The 12,414-nt window shown below is 34.7% G+C and overlaps 1 protein-coding gene across 1 annotated transcript in view; it reads left to right on the top strand.

The window, feature by feature from the left end:
* Window positions 1-276: 276 nt before the first annotated feature.
* The window catches only part of LOC107587008 (parathyroid hormone 2 receptor-like), a 27,338-nt gene continuing 15,200 nt past the window's right edge, over window positions 277-12,414 (top strand). Inside the window, exons 1-7 of the mRNA XM_016274603.1 lie at window positions 277-339; window positions 957-1,059; window positions 7,439-7,549; window positions 7,649-7,764; window positions 8,006-8,103; window positions 9,497-9,680; window positions 11,191-11,344. Of these exons, the coding sequence (XP_016130089.1) occupies window positions 277-339; window positions 957-1,059; window positions 7,439-7,549; window positions 7,649-7,764; window positions 8,006-8,103; window positions 9,497-9,680; window positions 11,191-11,344 (829 nt within the window). The remainder of the gene's footprint in view (window positions 340-956; window positions 1,060-7,438; window positions 7,550-7,648; window positions 7,765-8,005; window positions 8,104-9,496; window positions 9,681-11,190; window positions 11,345-12,414) is intronic.

Genomic DNA, 12,414 nt, shown 5'->3' with positions numbered 1-12,414 from the left:
ATATTCAAGAGGGGGTTCCACCCCACCAGTGCTTGCAGAGGTGCACCATTCTCTCTTGTTTGTCTGAGTATTTCTGCTGTAGGTGGTGGTATTCAATTCACTACGCTTTCAGCAGATGCTGAGTTCATTTTCCAGTGGAAATATGGAGCTGGATAAAATCACCGGAGATACAGGAAAGGCACACATTGAGCTTTACGCGCTGAGAAAACACATCATCTGAGCAAATACAGTCAGTTTTCATGTATAAGTGTTTTAAATGCTGCGAAACCGTTCAAAATGTGGATTATAAGACTGTGGATATTTGTCCAAGTTTTGCTTGGCACTTCAGTCGAAGCACAGGTAAGATGAATAAACAATTTATTGAATTTTTTCATCCTCATTTCACCTCAACTTGAAGCCCAACACATTTATTAATTCTTTTAACTTAATAACTCTGACAGATCTAAATGTTTAGCTTCCTATCAGGTTCTTTGTGAAAACAAGAACAATAGAAAATGTTTCTATCGTATTTAACTCTTAAAATCCTTGTCAACGACGTAACCTAACGTAGTCAGGTTAATTCAGTCCTTTTAAATCATATTTTTGACTTAAACAAGCCACTTAATTTAGATTTGACCCCATAAACCATTTTAAGCTTAACTGATTAACATTGTAAGGTCATATATGTAAAGTCAGATGTTACAGTTATGACATAAATATACAAATATGAAATAATTGTATCAAATATTGCCGAAATAGTTGGCATATTGCTAAATCTGAGGGATAAATAGTTGGATTTAGTTTTGAAAAAATTACAAAAGAATTCTATTATTAAATGCAAATCTCTTGATGCTCTTCATGATGAAGCTTTGAAGGTCCAAGACACCTCCAAATCATCTGATTGGTTTCTAGTCAAATCTAAAATAATTGCGTCAAACTGTCAGACAATCAATGTCTCTGTTTTTGTCTCCGGGCAGCATGTGGACCCTGAAGTGGGGTTAACAGCTCAGGAGCAAGTTCTCCTGCTGTACGACATCAAACTGCAGTGCCTTCAGAACATCTCCGAACACAATCCTGCAGGTAAGACCTCACCTGTGGATTCTGTTTGGTCCTCTGAACCTTTTTCTCTCTAATGTGATGTTCAGTGGGAACCGAGAGGATCGATCATTTGCATAACTGATAGAAATATGAGTGATCAAGATGAAAGTCACTCATACTAAAACACATTTATGTCATTAGTTCATTTGTTCATTAGTTTAAAAGCCTTTTACGTGTGAATTCACATCTGACGCATAATCTGTGGAACAGAATGTGACATTAGAATATGCTTAGAGGACTTCTGTCGAAATCTGCCACCAGAGAGAACCAAGATTCGTTTCAACTGAAGAATCTCAAATCTTTCATTGGTTCATGTGGCTTCTGAGCTTGAATCTGTCTTGGTCCTGTCCAAGTGTCTTTGGTCTCTCTGCTTTGAGGCTTTATTTAGATACTGATTTACCTTGCAGTCATATAACGTCTATATCTGCCCACTCATATAAGCATCTCAGCATATGCAGTGGAGTCCAAATGATGGCACTAGTGAAAAAAAAGTGTCTGCTTTCCATTTAATTTGATGCAGATTCAAGGATATCGATCTCAGCTGTGATGGATTTGTCGCTTTTTAAGTTGGCTCCGTTTAATTATAACAACACCCGCAGGCTCTTCTGTTTGATCCAATTTGATAGATTTTTTTACAGTAAATGACATAAAGGTGACAGTTTTCCAGCTTAAATGCAAGCTGGGAGTATGTTGTTAAAAAACTGGATTTGTAACCAATAGGTTGTGGGTTTGAATCCCAACAGGATCCTTCATGCATCATCACTGCTGAGCAAGAATACACTGGTGTAGGGTTTACTTTGAAACATTTTTCACTCAGAAGTTGCTAATAAATTTCATAAATCATTACAAAGAAATTATACATTCAATTAAATATGTCATTTTGGAGAAAAAAGACTGAAATAGGATTTGCTTGTAAAACCTACTCCAAATAAAGGCTGCAAATGTACTGAAACTTTTGAATTGCAATTGCTTTCGGATGTGCCGCAGCAAAAATACTCCACTTATGTACATCCAATCCAATCCTTTTGAACTCTGAAGGGAGTTCGTGATGTCACAGATTAATGGTGTAGTGCGGCTTGTGAGTCACCCTGCTGTTTACAGAAGCTGACGCACATTTATTGTTTTTCTTCCAATTTTCCTGTTTTTTTCCCTTCTTCTTCATTTATACATGTTGGTTCTAGCATTAACCATGTGTTGGCTGATTGTGTGACTAGGCATACCAAGTTAAGATGGCGAAAGGTTCCTGGTTACCTGCGTAATTTTGAATTAGGATGCAGAGGAAGGTATGATTTAAGAACTTGATGATTCAAGTAGATGATTCAAGCATACTGTATGTGAATCATCAGAGAGACATGAAACTCAGTGATGGCTCCTCACACCTATTAAAAAAAAATCACTGAACTATAAATGCTTTTGTGAATTGAGACTCTTCCATTCAGCTGCACAGGATTATACATGTCCCGAGCTCAAATCTTGTTATATCCTGCAGTTCATCCAACAAAATCTTCTTATCATCTAATAATCGAACACATTCTGGTGTCATATCCAATATAGATGAATATTTTCAAACCCAACAAGCACAAATGGCGTGCTAACAGATTTTGCTAACAGAAAATACATTGATGTCAATGAGTTTGTGTAAAAATGTAATTAAATAATTACAGAGAGAATTTTCTGAAGAAAATTTGATAGGTGTTTGATTCTCCAAAACACCACCAAAATGCTGGCATGCAAAAATGGTGTAGGATTTACTTTGAAGCAATTTTCACTCAACAAATAGTTACAAAGAAACATCACGTAACACATTGAATTAAATGTCAAATGTTGAAGTAGAAAGACGTACTCCAATAATCTTTGTTTTACTTACAGTTGGGTTCCAAAAGATACGCTGCATTTATTCAACAGTTCAATAAACAAGACTTTAGTGTTGATTAAATTATGCTTTAGGCACAATATTTTATCAGCTACTTTTCCTTTCTAAAGTGTTTATATATATATATATATATATATATATATATATATATATATTTAAGAAAAGTTTCTGTGTGGTGTAAGAATTTTAACCTTAACCATTATTTAAAATAAGAAAAACCAGAATGATTTGTGTTTATGAACAAATCATTTGTTTGAATGATTCAATGACTCAACCACAAGACCCATGTTTGTTTCTGGGCAACGCTGTCTCATGACCAATTCGTGCGTATGTTATGAGTTGGCTAATTTGTACGAATTCGTACGACATCACTCATACGATTTTGTATGATTTATCATAACGTGTAGATTTAGGGATGGGGTTAGGGTGGTCCTTCGTATGAATTCCTACATATTAGCCACCTCTTAAAATAAGTGTGATTATTTTCAAAAATCGTATGAGTGAGGTCATTCGCATTCACATGAATTAGCCACCTGGTAAAATATGTACAAATTGATCATGAGATAGCGTCCTAGGAATGGACATTGGTATTGAGGTTGAGTCAATGAATCATTCAAACAAATGATTCATTCAGAACCACAATTCATTCCATTTTGCCATTGTTTTCAATGCAAAGATTTGATTTCAAAAACCGTATCATAGCTATTAAACTATTTCTTGTTATGATTTCAAATCTGTATTTTACCTCAGAAGAATCTCAAAGAAAAAAGAGGTGCTAAATTCTGATTTTGTGGTGGATGTGCTTTAAAATTAATTAAAGTGATGAAGGATTGTGAAAGTCTGACAGTAATCAGTGCTGAGTATTAATGTAAGGTTAACCCTATCTGGTTTAAATGTTTGAAACTGATTAACAGTTGAAAACATTCATTAGAAATTTAGAAAAGTCATCAAAAAGTAATCAAATGTAATCAATTACATTACTTTAATAAAGTAATTGAAATAGTTGCACTACTGATTACATTTTACATAGGGTAACTTGTAATCTGTAACCTATTACATTTTTCAAATTATGACACTGAATTGAAATAATATGGTAACAAATACCAACAATATCAAGCAGCATAGTGCATTGTTTCTGTACAGGTAAAATAACTGGAAGCGAATGACACAGGAAGTGTCACACATTCACTCTTACATTAAAAAATAAGCTGGATAAGCACTCTTGAAACGTCGCTCAGTTAATCATATTCAATGACCAGAATGAACTGTTGCATAAACCGCATAAGCCTATATCTTTCATACAGACACGCCAATTGTAGGGTACTTTATTTCCGAACCCAGTTATAAAGCACCCACCAGATATTACATTTTAAAATCTCTAACCCGCTGTAAAAATGGCTTTTATCAAAGGTTTATGTTTGCAGTCATTTTCTTTTCATTTGGATGTTTGTGCAAGGTAAACATGAAGGCTATACAAAAGTCTCCTTTGTTTGACAACATTTGCTAATATTGGTTATTAGAGTTAATTAGAGTGTAGCCGTTGTCATTTGCATCAAGTTGTCGAATGTTCTCGCTGAACCTTCATTTGCCATGGCAACTCTCGGAACGTTCTCAGAATATTCAAGATAATATTATTTATTATGTGTGGGCTCTGATATTACTGAAAAGTGACCCAATTTACCTGAATTCACCCCATATGTGACCCTGGACCACAAAACCTGTCATAAGTAGCACGATTATCTTTGTAGCAATAGCCAACAATACATTGTATGGGTCAAAATTATCCATTTTTCTTTTATTACAAAAAGCATGAGTTTATTAAGTAAAGATCATGTTCCATGAAGATATTTTGTAAATTTCTTACCATAAATATATCAAAACTTAATTTTGGATTAGTAATATGCGTTGCTAAGGACTTCATTTGGTCAACTTTAAAGGCAGTGTTCTCAATATTAAATTTGTTTTGCACCCTCAGATTCCAGATTTTCAAATAGTTGTATCTCGACCAAATATTGTCCTATCCTAACAAACCATACATCAATTGAAAGCTTATTTATTCAGCTAAATCTTAATTTCGAAAAATGTACCCTTATGACTGGTTTTGTGGTCCAAGGTCACATATGTACCTGTACATATCTGAAGTCCATGTGAAAAACGACATCTCACCTCAATGACCATTGAAATCTACAAATAGATATAATGCACAGTTTGTTGCTCTTCCTTTAAACCCTCTTCAGCAAACCACCATGCTGAATTTAGCTGTACTGATTCACTCACTCTGAATAAAGTTTCCAAATAGCATCATGCTCTTTTAGCACTGCAAACCCTCTCTTCTTTTTTCAAGGAATTGACCGGTTGGTGCTTCCAAACATAGACTCTGCCCTTTTCCCACACTGATCTGCGGGGGTTTAGATCAATGTTTCATGGAATACTTGCACTTAGAATGAAAATGTACAACAGTGTCAAATCAATGAGCCGGAAGGAAAGATAAACCGTACATGGTTTTGAGGATATTCCTTTCATAATACATCATGTTCACTTTGCAAGATTATAATTAATATTCTTCTTCATTTTCTTGAAAGCTTCTGTTTTCAAACGCAGAGTAGCACGATGTATTTGATTAATAATGCATCTTTTGTTGTGGAGCTTAGTTAGTTGTCATGTTGGAAAATGTGTGAAAATTGCTGAGGCAAATAGAGCTTTTATGCTTCGATGAAAACATTGTTGTCGCAGTTATAAAGTCTGAGAACGTGAGATGTCAAATCTCACTGAAGATGACCCTGTTATCGTCGGTTACTAAAGAAACTATAATTACATTAGACATTCTCCGAGGGACTCTTAATGGTTTTAATTAGGTTCAGTTTTGAGTGAGCAACGGACCAGCAATGAAACACATGCAGAATTAATTTCTGCCGTTCGAGAATCTATACGCGATTTCGACTAGAATAGGGCTGGGTATACAGATTACCGATTCGATTCCAATTCATATGTTACTGTAAGGGCAGTGTTTCAGACATATTTATTTCAGAATCAGTAATCATTTGGAATCGGCATTAAAAACAGCCAATTTGTGTCAAAATCTCCATACAGTACACTAGTCCCGTTGTGTCTTTCTGATTCACTAAAATAACTAAAAGTCGATTGCTTTGGAATCTCCGTACATTGGTCCTGTTGTATGTTTTTAATTCACTAAAAAAACTGACACATGAGAGTCAATTGCTTTTGATTCACTAAAATGAACTGGCTCATAAGAGTCATTTGTTTCAGAAATGCCATACACTGTTCCCATTGTGTGTTTCTGATTCACTAAAAAGTACCAGCTTATAAGAGTCAATTGCCTTGGAATCAACGTACATTGGTCCTGCTGTATGTTTTTGATTCACTAAAAAGAACCAACACATAAGAGTCAGTTGCTTTGGATTCACCATATCATATGCTTTTGATTCACTAAAAAGCTCATAAGAGTCATTTGTGTCAGAAATGCCATACGCTGGTCCCATTGTATGTTTCTGATTCACTGAAAAGAACCGACTCATAAGAGTCAATTGTTTCAGAATTGCCATATACTGGTCCTTTTGTATGTTTCTGATTTACTAAAAAGAATATAGTGGTGCTTTGTGTTTTTGAGTCACTAAAAAAAGCCGGTCATAAGAATCATTTGTTTGTGAATCAGACTGCAATGTCGTGTTTGCTTTTGCATGCAGCTTGTGAGGACAATTCAATTTAACACAATTACTTGCCAATTTTGTTTTCAGTATGTGTCACTACTTAGTCTTAGATGTTTCTCCTAGCATGTTTCTCCTTTCCTAGAAAGGAAACATACAGTATTAGAGTACTGTTGACACACTGTATTGTACATATATTGCTGCTACATTGAAATTGTTATATGATGATATTCTCTCTGACTGCTGACAAATCTGAGCTGATATTGTTGAGATTTTTTCTGAGAAACAAGCATAATATCTGAGACTCGAGAAGGTTAAGGCAATATGCATATTTATTATCTCTCTGTACATTTTTACTCTATTTCTTATCTGCATTTCTCATCTTCTCTAGTTTGCTTGCTAATCTAGTTGCCTAATGAACTTGGCATTGTGTATTATGAATATTCTTGACTCTTATAAGAATAAAGGCATCTGCTATGCATAAATTTAAATGTTTTTATTAAAGTTATTTCATTATTTGGCAGTGGAATTGGATTTCTGTTCGTTTTTTGGATTTCTTTCTCAAAAGTACTAAAAGAATCGTTAATGGGACCATTAATGAAATGGAATCGTTTAGGGAAATTGGAACCAGAACCAAAGAAACAAAATATGTTTGCCAAAAAATCCATTCACTCTCTTTTTAGTTTCACTGCTAGGACAGTTGAGATGTTAAAGCAGTTTCATCTGTGATTTTCCTCCGACAGGAATCTTAACTTCTAGACTTTGTTAAGATCGCATTTCCACCCTACGAAGTGTGATTGTGGTTTACACATTTTGTACACAGATGAGGTCTGTTCTCCTGGATGGGACGGGTTGGTTTGCTGGTCTCAAGGTTCTCCAGGAACCGTCACCAAAGTGCCGTGTCCCAGCTACGTGTACGACTTCAACCACAACGGTACTTGCGAAACTTCTTTGAACAAATTTCCCAGTTTCTGTACAACAATGTCTAGTCAAATTGTTCTAGTCAAATTGTTCTGTTTCTTCATTTTCGCAGGATTTGCATACCGTCATTGCGACTTGAATGGATCGTGGGTATCAGTGGAGAACAGAACTTGGGTCAATTATTCAGACTGTCTGCGTTTCTTGGCTCCAGGCATTGAAAAGGGCAAAGTAAGTCCAATTAAACAGGCTGGAAGAGTTTGAGGTGTCTTATTGACAAGTTTCGAAATCATTCAAGAGTTACTTTTTGATAACAACGGTCCAATGAGATGTAATTGGGTTGGTGTCTTTAAACACAAAGCTGCTTATATAGTTTCAAATGCCACTGGTTTATCAAGTGAGAAGTCTTTGGAAATGTTTAGGATGTCAAGTTGCATTCGATGAGATGACTCAAGTGTTGTTGTGTTTCCAGAGGGACTTTTTCGAGCGGCTGCACATCATGTACACAGTCGGCTATGCGGTGTCATTCAGCTCACTGCTGGTGGCCATTTTCATCATTGGATACTTTCGGTAATTGAACACTGGTCCCAGAAGACTTTGGTTCCACACAGCAAGTTAAAGAAACACTAATAACTCCATGTATTCATTAGCAGGTTGCACAGCAAGCAAACGTATTACACTTGTTCTGCACAAGTGGCTGCTGTTGAGGGACTCATGCACAACGATTCAGACCAGGTCTTCATCTTTAAAGACCCTCAGACATTAAATTAGCTGAAGAGTTCCCCATTGAGTTTCTGCTATAACTGAACAACTTGTACTTTGCTTTTTCTAATTAAAAGGCTTCACTGAATGATGTTATTGGGTCCACGTTTATGCATAATTATTATGATATATTTTTATAAACCTAGCCAAATTAAAACCACAGAAAACATTTTAATTACTTAAAATGAAATAAACATTAATTGAAATAAAAGATTTAAAAAATAATATTTTCAGCCAAGGTAAATTTTGTCATTTTCATTTAGTTTTAAGTAATAAAAAATTAAAAGTAAGTAAACTAAAACTAAAAATGAAATCTTAATATAAACTAATAAAAATGACAAATAACAAAATGACTAAGAATAAATTATTTAAATATAAAAATATTTTTGGGAAACCAATAAAAATTACAAAAGCACATAACACAATTTAAAAAAAAAAAAACTAAATGAAAAATAATGTAAAAATTTGAATAAAAACAAAATCTAAAAATCTTATTGAAAAAAAAAAAAAAAGCTATAATAGTATACCAAAGTACTAAAATGACACCAATATGAAGGTCAACTCAAAACTGTCTTGAAACCTTTACCATATTTTATTTTTTATTTTATTTTTCAAACATCATTTTATTGCTATAGACCTTTTTCAGCCCCATACTTTCAATCTTAAAATATGAAAATCGATCATGAAAGTATTAATTATTAAATTGATAATATAAACAGAGTGAAATAGACATAAAGTATTTAAATATTTTTTTGTAAATTATATCAATTTCTGAAAAAAGAAAAAAAATCCATCACAACAAACAATATTCATTCATTCATTTATTTTAGTTTACTTGGTTAACAAGAAGACAACTGTCAATTAAGAGTTTGAGATTAAATATATGTCAGTTGTGAACAGAATATCTTTACTGTGCATCATTTCCAATAAAACTATGATTTTGTCAAATTATGCAAAAAGAAAATGACTTAATTGTGTGTATTTAGGATAATATTAGCCTTAGCAAGACAAAACGATGGTCTTTTTATTCCATAAATATTCTAAATTTCATTTCCACGACCACCATTTGCAGAATAGAATGAATGGTAATTTGAAATGTGGCGGATATGACATTTATTCATGCTGGTTTGAAGGGAAAAAACGACAAAACTGAAAAGATTCCCCTGCGATTAGCTGAAATTTTCTCTCTTTTGTCTTCCAGGCGTCTCCACTGCACCAGAAACTACATCCACATGCACCTCTTTGTGTCTTTCATGCTGCGCGCGGTGAGCATCTTCGTGAAAGACAGAGTGGTGTACGCTAATGGTGTGCTACAGGAGTACGACACCATGCTAATGGACAACATCAGCACCGTCTCCATTTCCCCGCTTGACAAGACTCAGTATGTGAGTGCAGTGAATGAGCTTCAATGATGAACCTGGCCAGGTTTAATGATTTTTTTTTTCAGCAACTAGATTTGGCTAAAATTACTTAAATTAACTTTAGTTTAGTTGAGTGTTTTTTGGTCATCCAAGATTCATTCGTTCTTGCGCTGCACAGGCTTTAACAATAAATTGCACTGTTTGAAATGCATTAGAGACTGCTGCAGGCTTGAAGTGCTCCTGGGATGTTCTATATGAGCTTGAAGCCGTAATAATGAAGTGATATGCATTCAATTGATTTAAATTAAATGTGCATTTCTTACCATTCACTTCAAGATAAAGGTTGGAGGCTTTCAGGACTAATGCAGCAGAGGAGTGCAGCAAATGTGAATTTAATACTGCATCAGTGTATTTTACAATTACCTGTTGAGCTACTAGAATAAATGCAGCTAAATTACCACTATTTTCTGATTAACTTTGATATTTTTTCATCAATAGTACACAAAATGCAAATGATTTGTACAAATAATTTATATAAATTAGATTGTATGAGTTTTTTTTTCAAATGAAAGTAAAAAAATATTTTCTCTAAAAATATTGTTAATGCATTGTTAATTTTTTAATGTGCAATTTTTCGTCATGTTTTCAGCAACAGCATGTTTAAATTCAAAGTTTACTAATCTTCACAATGCGTCTTTTTTGCGCCTTTGTTATTGTTGATGAAATTGGAATTTTTTTGTTATCAAGGTTAACGTTTAAAGTGTGGCCATATTTAACGCTATTCTGCAAATTTTCATTGACGAAATCCAGTCATTTCAATAGGAATCCACAAGTTCTGGAATTTTGCTTTAGGGCGAAAGACTTCCTAGCAAAAATTTTACATCGGGTTTAAGTTGGTCAAGTGAATTCAGCATGTTGAATAACAGAATTTGCTTCATACATTGCTACATTATACATTACATAATCACAAAAAAATGTTAGCTGAAATTTTGCTAATGTGGACCTTAACAACAATAAATTGTAGCAACTATACGAATGACCATGTCTGGTCACGCCAAAAATTTTAAAACGGCGGTCACAACTCAATATACTGTACTATGAAAGCCCATTACTGCCACTGAACAAAAAATTTAATAAGTAATTGTGAATTTTTACACTATAAATTCCAAAATGTTAATATTACCCGAAAACAATTCTGCAAACTTATTGCCTCAGAAAAATTTAGTTTAGGTTGCTTAATATATTCAGGTTTACTCAGAAGCCAATTTATGGCTTACACATTGCAATTCTGACCTTTTTAAAGAATTGTGAGATATAAACTCGCAATTAAGATATAAACTCGCGTAAGAAAATGACAATTTTTTCTGAATTGGACTTTATAGCTCCTGTGGTGGCATTCATGCACGTTCATCTTGTAAATACATTCATTCCAACTATAAGGTTGCATAATAATGAACGGTCGTGCTGTGTTTGGCTGAATGCTCACGGTTTGAGGATTCTGATTGGCTGAAGCCAGCATTGTTTGTACTTTCAGGTTGGCTGCAAGATCACAGTCCTGTTCTTCATTTATTTCCTGGCAACCAACTACTACTGGATCCTAGTGGAGGGCCTGTACCTTCACAGTCTCATTTTCATGGCGTTCTTCTCAGACTCCAAATATCTTTGGGGTTTCACTCTCATAGGGTGGGGTAAGTGCACATGTTAAGATCAATCAGCGCTTGATTTTGTTTTTAAACATTGTTTATTTGACCCTGCCCAGATGTAACCTAGCCAATTTCACAGCTTGTTATGATAATTCTCATCTGAGGCTTGTGTTACGTCTGCCTTCAAGAATCTCAGTCAAATCGTTTTGGTGTTCTTTGAGTCGGCAACACTTACTTAAAACCTTATTTATTCATACTTTATTTTTAATGCATAATATTCGCCAGGAAAGCCAAACAGACACCTTTTATGTGCAAATACTTTTGGGAAGGTTCCCGCATTCTTAGATACTTTGTTGAAAGCCAAACGACAGAGAAGCCCAAACATGTTTGTCCTACTTTAAACAGACCAACAATGACACAGAGCCGAGAGTCAACATATTAATCAATAATGCATAATTAATGTTCCTGGCATCGATGTGTTTGTGGGATAGTAACCACCTAATGAGGGTAAAACTTTCATATTCAAACACTCTGAAACATCAGATCAAAAACACATTGCTGGAACTTGTTTGCTGAGGTTTGCTTTTGGCTTTTTCATAATTAATAAACTCAGTATTTAGGGAGACACATCATCATAAATCAGTGCCCGCTGGGTCTTGTTCTCAGTGTGGTTTTTATAGCCAGATTATTAACATCTGGAAGTCGAAGTGTAAATTTCTCCATATTAAAATACTATAGCCATATAATGCGCAGTGGCAGCTGTAAATAAACCATCAGTGTTTCATTTTTATGATTAAAATTTTTTTGAGGCAATTATATATATATATATATATATATGATGAGAGGGGTGGGGCCGAGAGCCGTGGGAACAGAGCGAGGCCGGTGGAGTAAATGCTAATGCGCGACACCTGCGCCACTCACTTCCGGAGCTCCTCCATGGGACTCGAGACCGGTGAGTGGCGCAGCCACTTGCTCCGCTCCCACGGCTCTCGGCCCCACCCCTCTCGTCACAATATATATTTAAGGCAATTATATATATATATATATATATATACAGTATAAAGGTGCATCTCAATTAGAATGTCGTGGAAAAGTTCATTTATTTCAGTAATTCA

This window comes from Sinocyclocheilus grahami, unplaced genomic scaffold (genome assembly GCF_001515645.1).
Source record: "Sinocyclocheilus grahami isolate Dianchi unplaced genomic scaffold, SAMN03320097.WGS_v1.1 scaffold87.1, whole genome shotgun sequence".
NCBI classification, from domain to species: Eukaryota; Metazoa; Chordata; class Actinopteri; order Cypriniformes; family Cyprinidae; genus Sinocyclocheilus; species Sinocyclocheilus grahami.
Note: the sequence above shows the minus strand (reverse complement) of the source record. Positions and strands in the feature narration are given on the sequence as shown.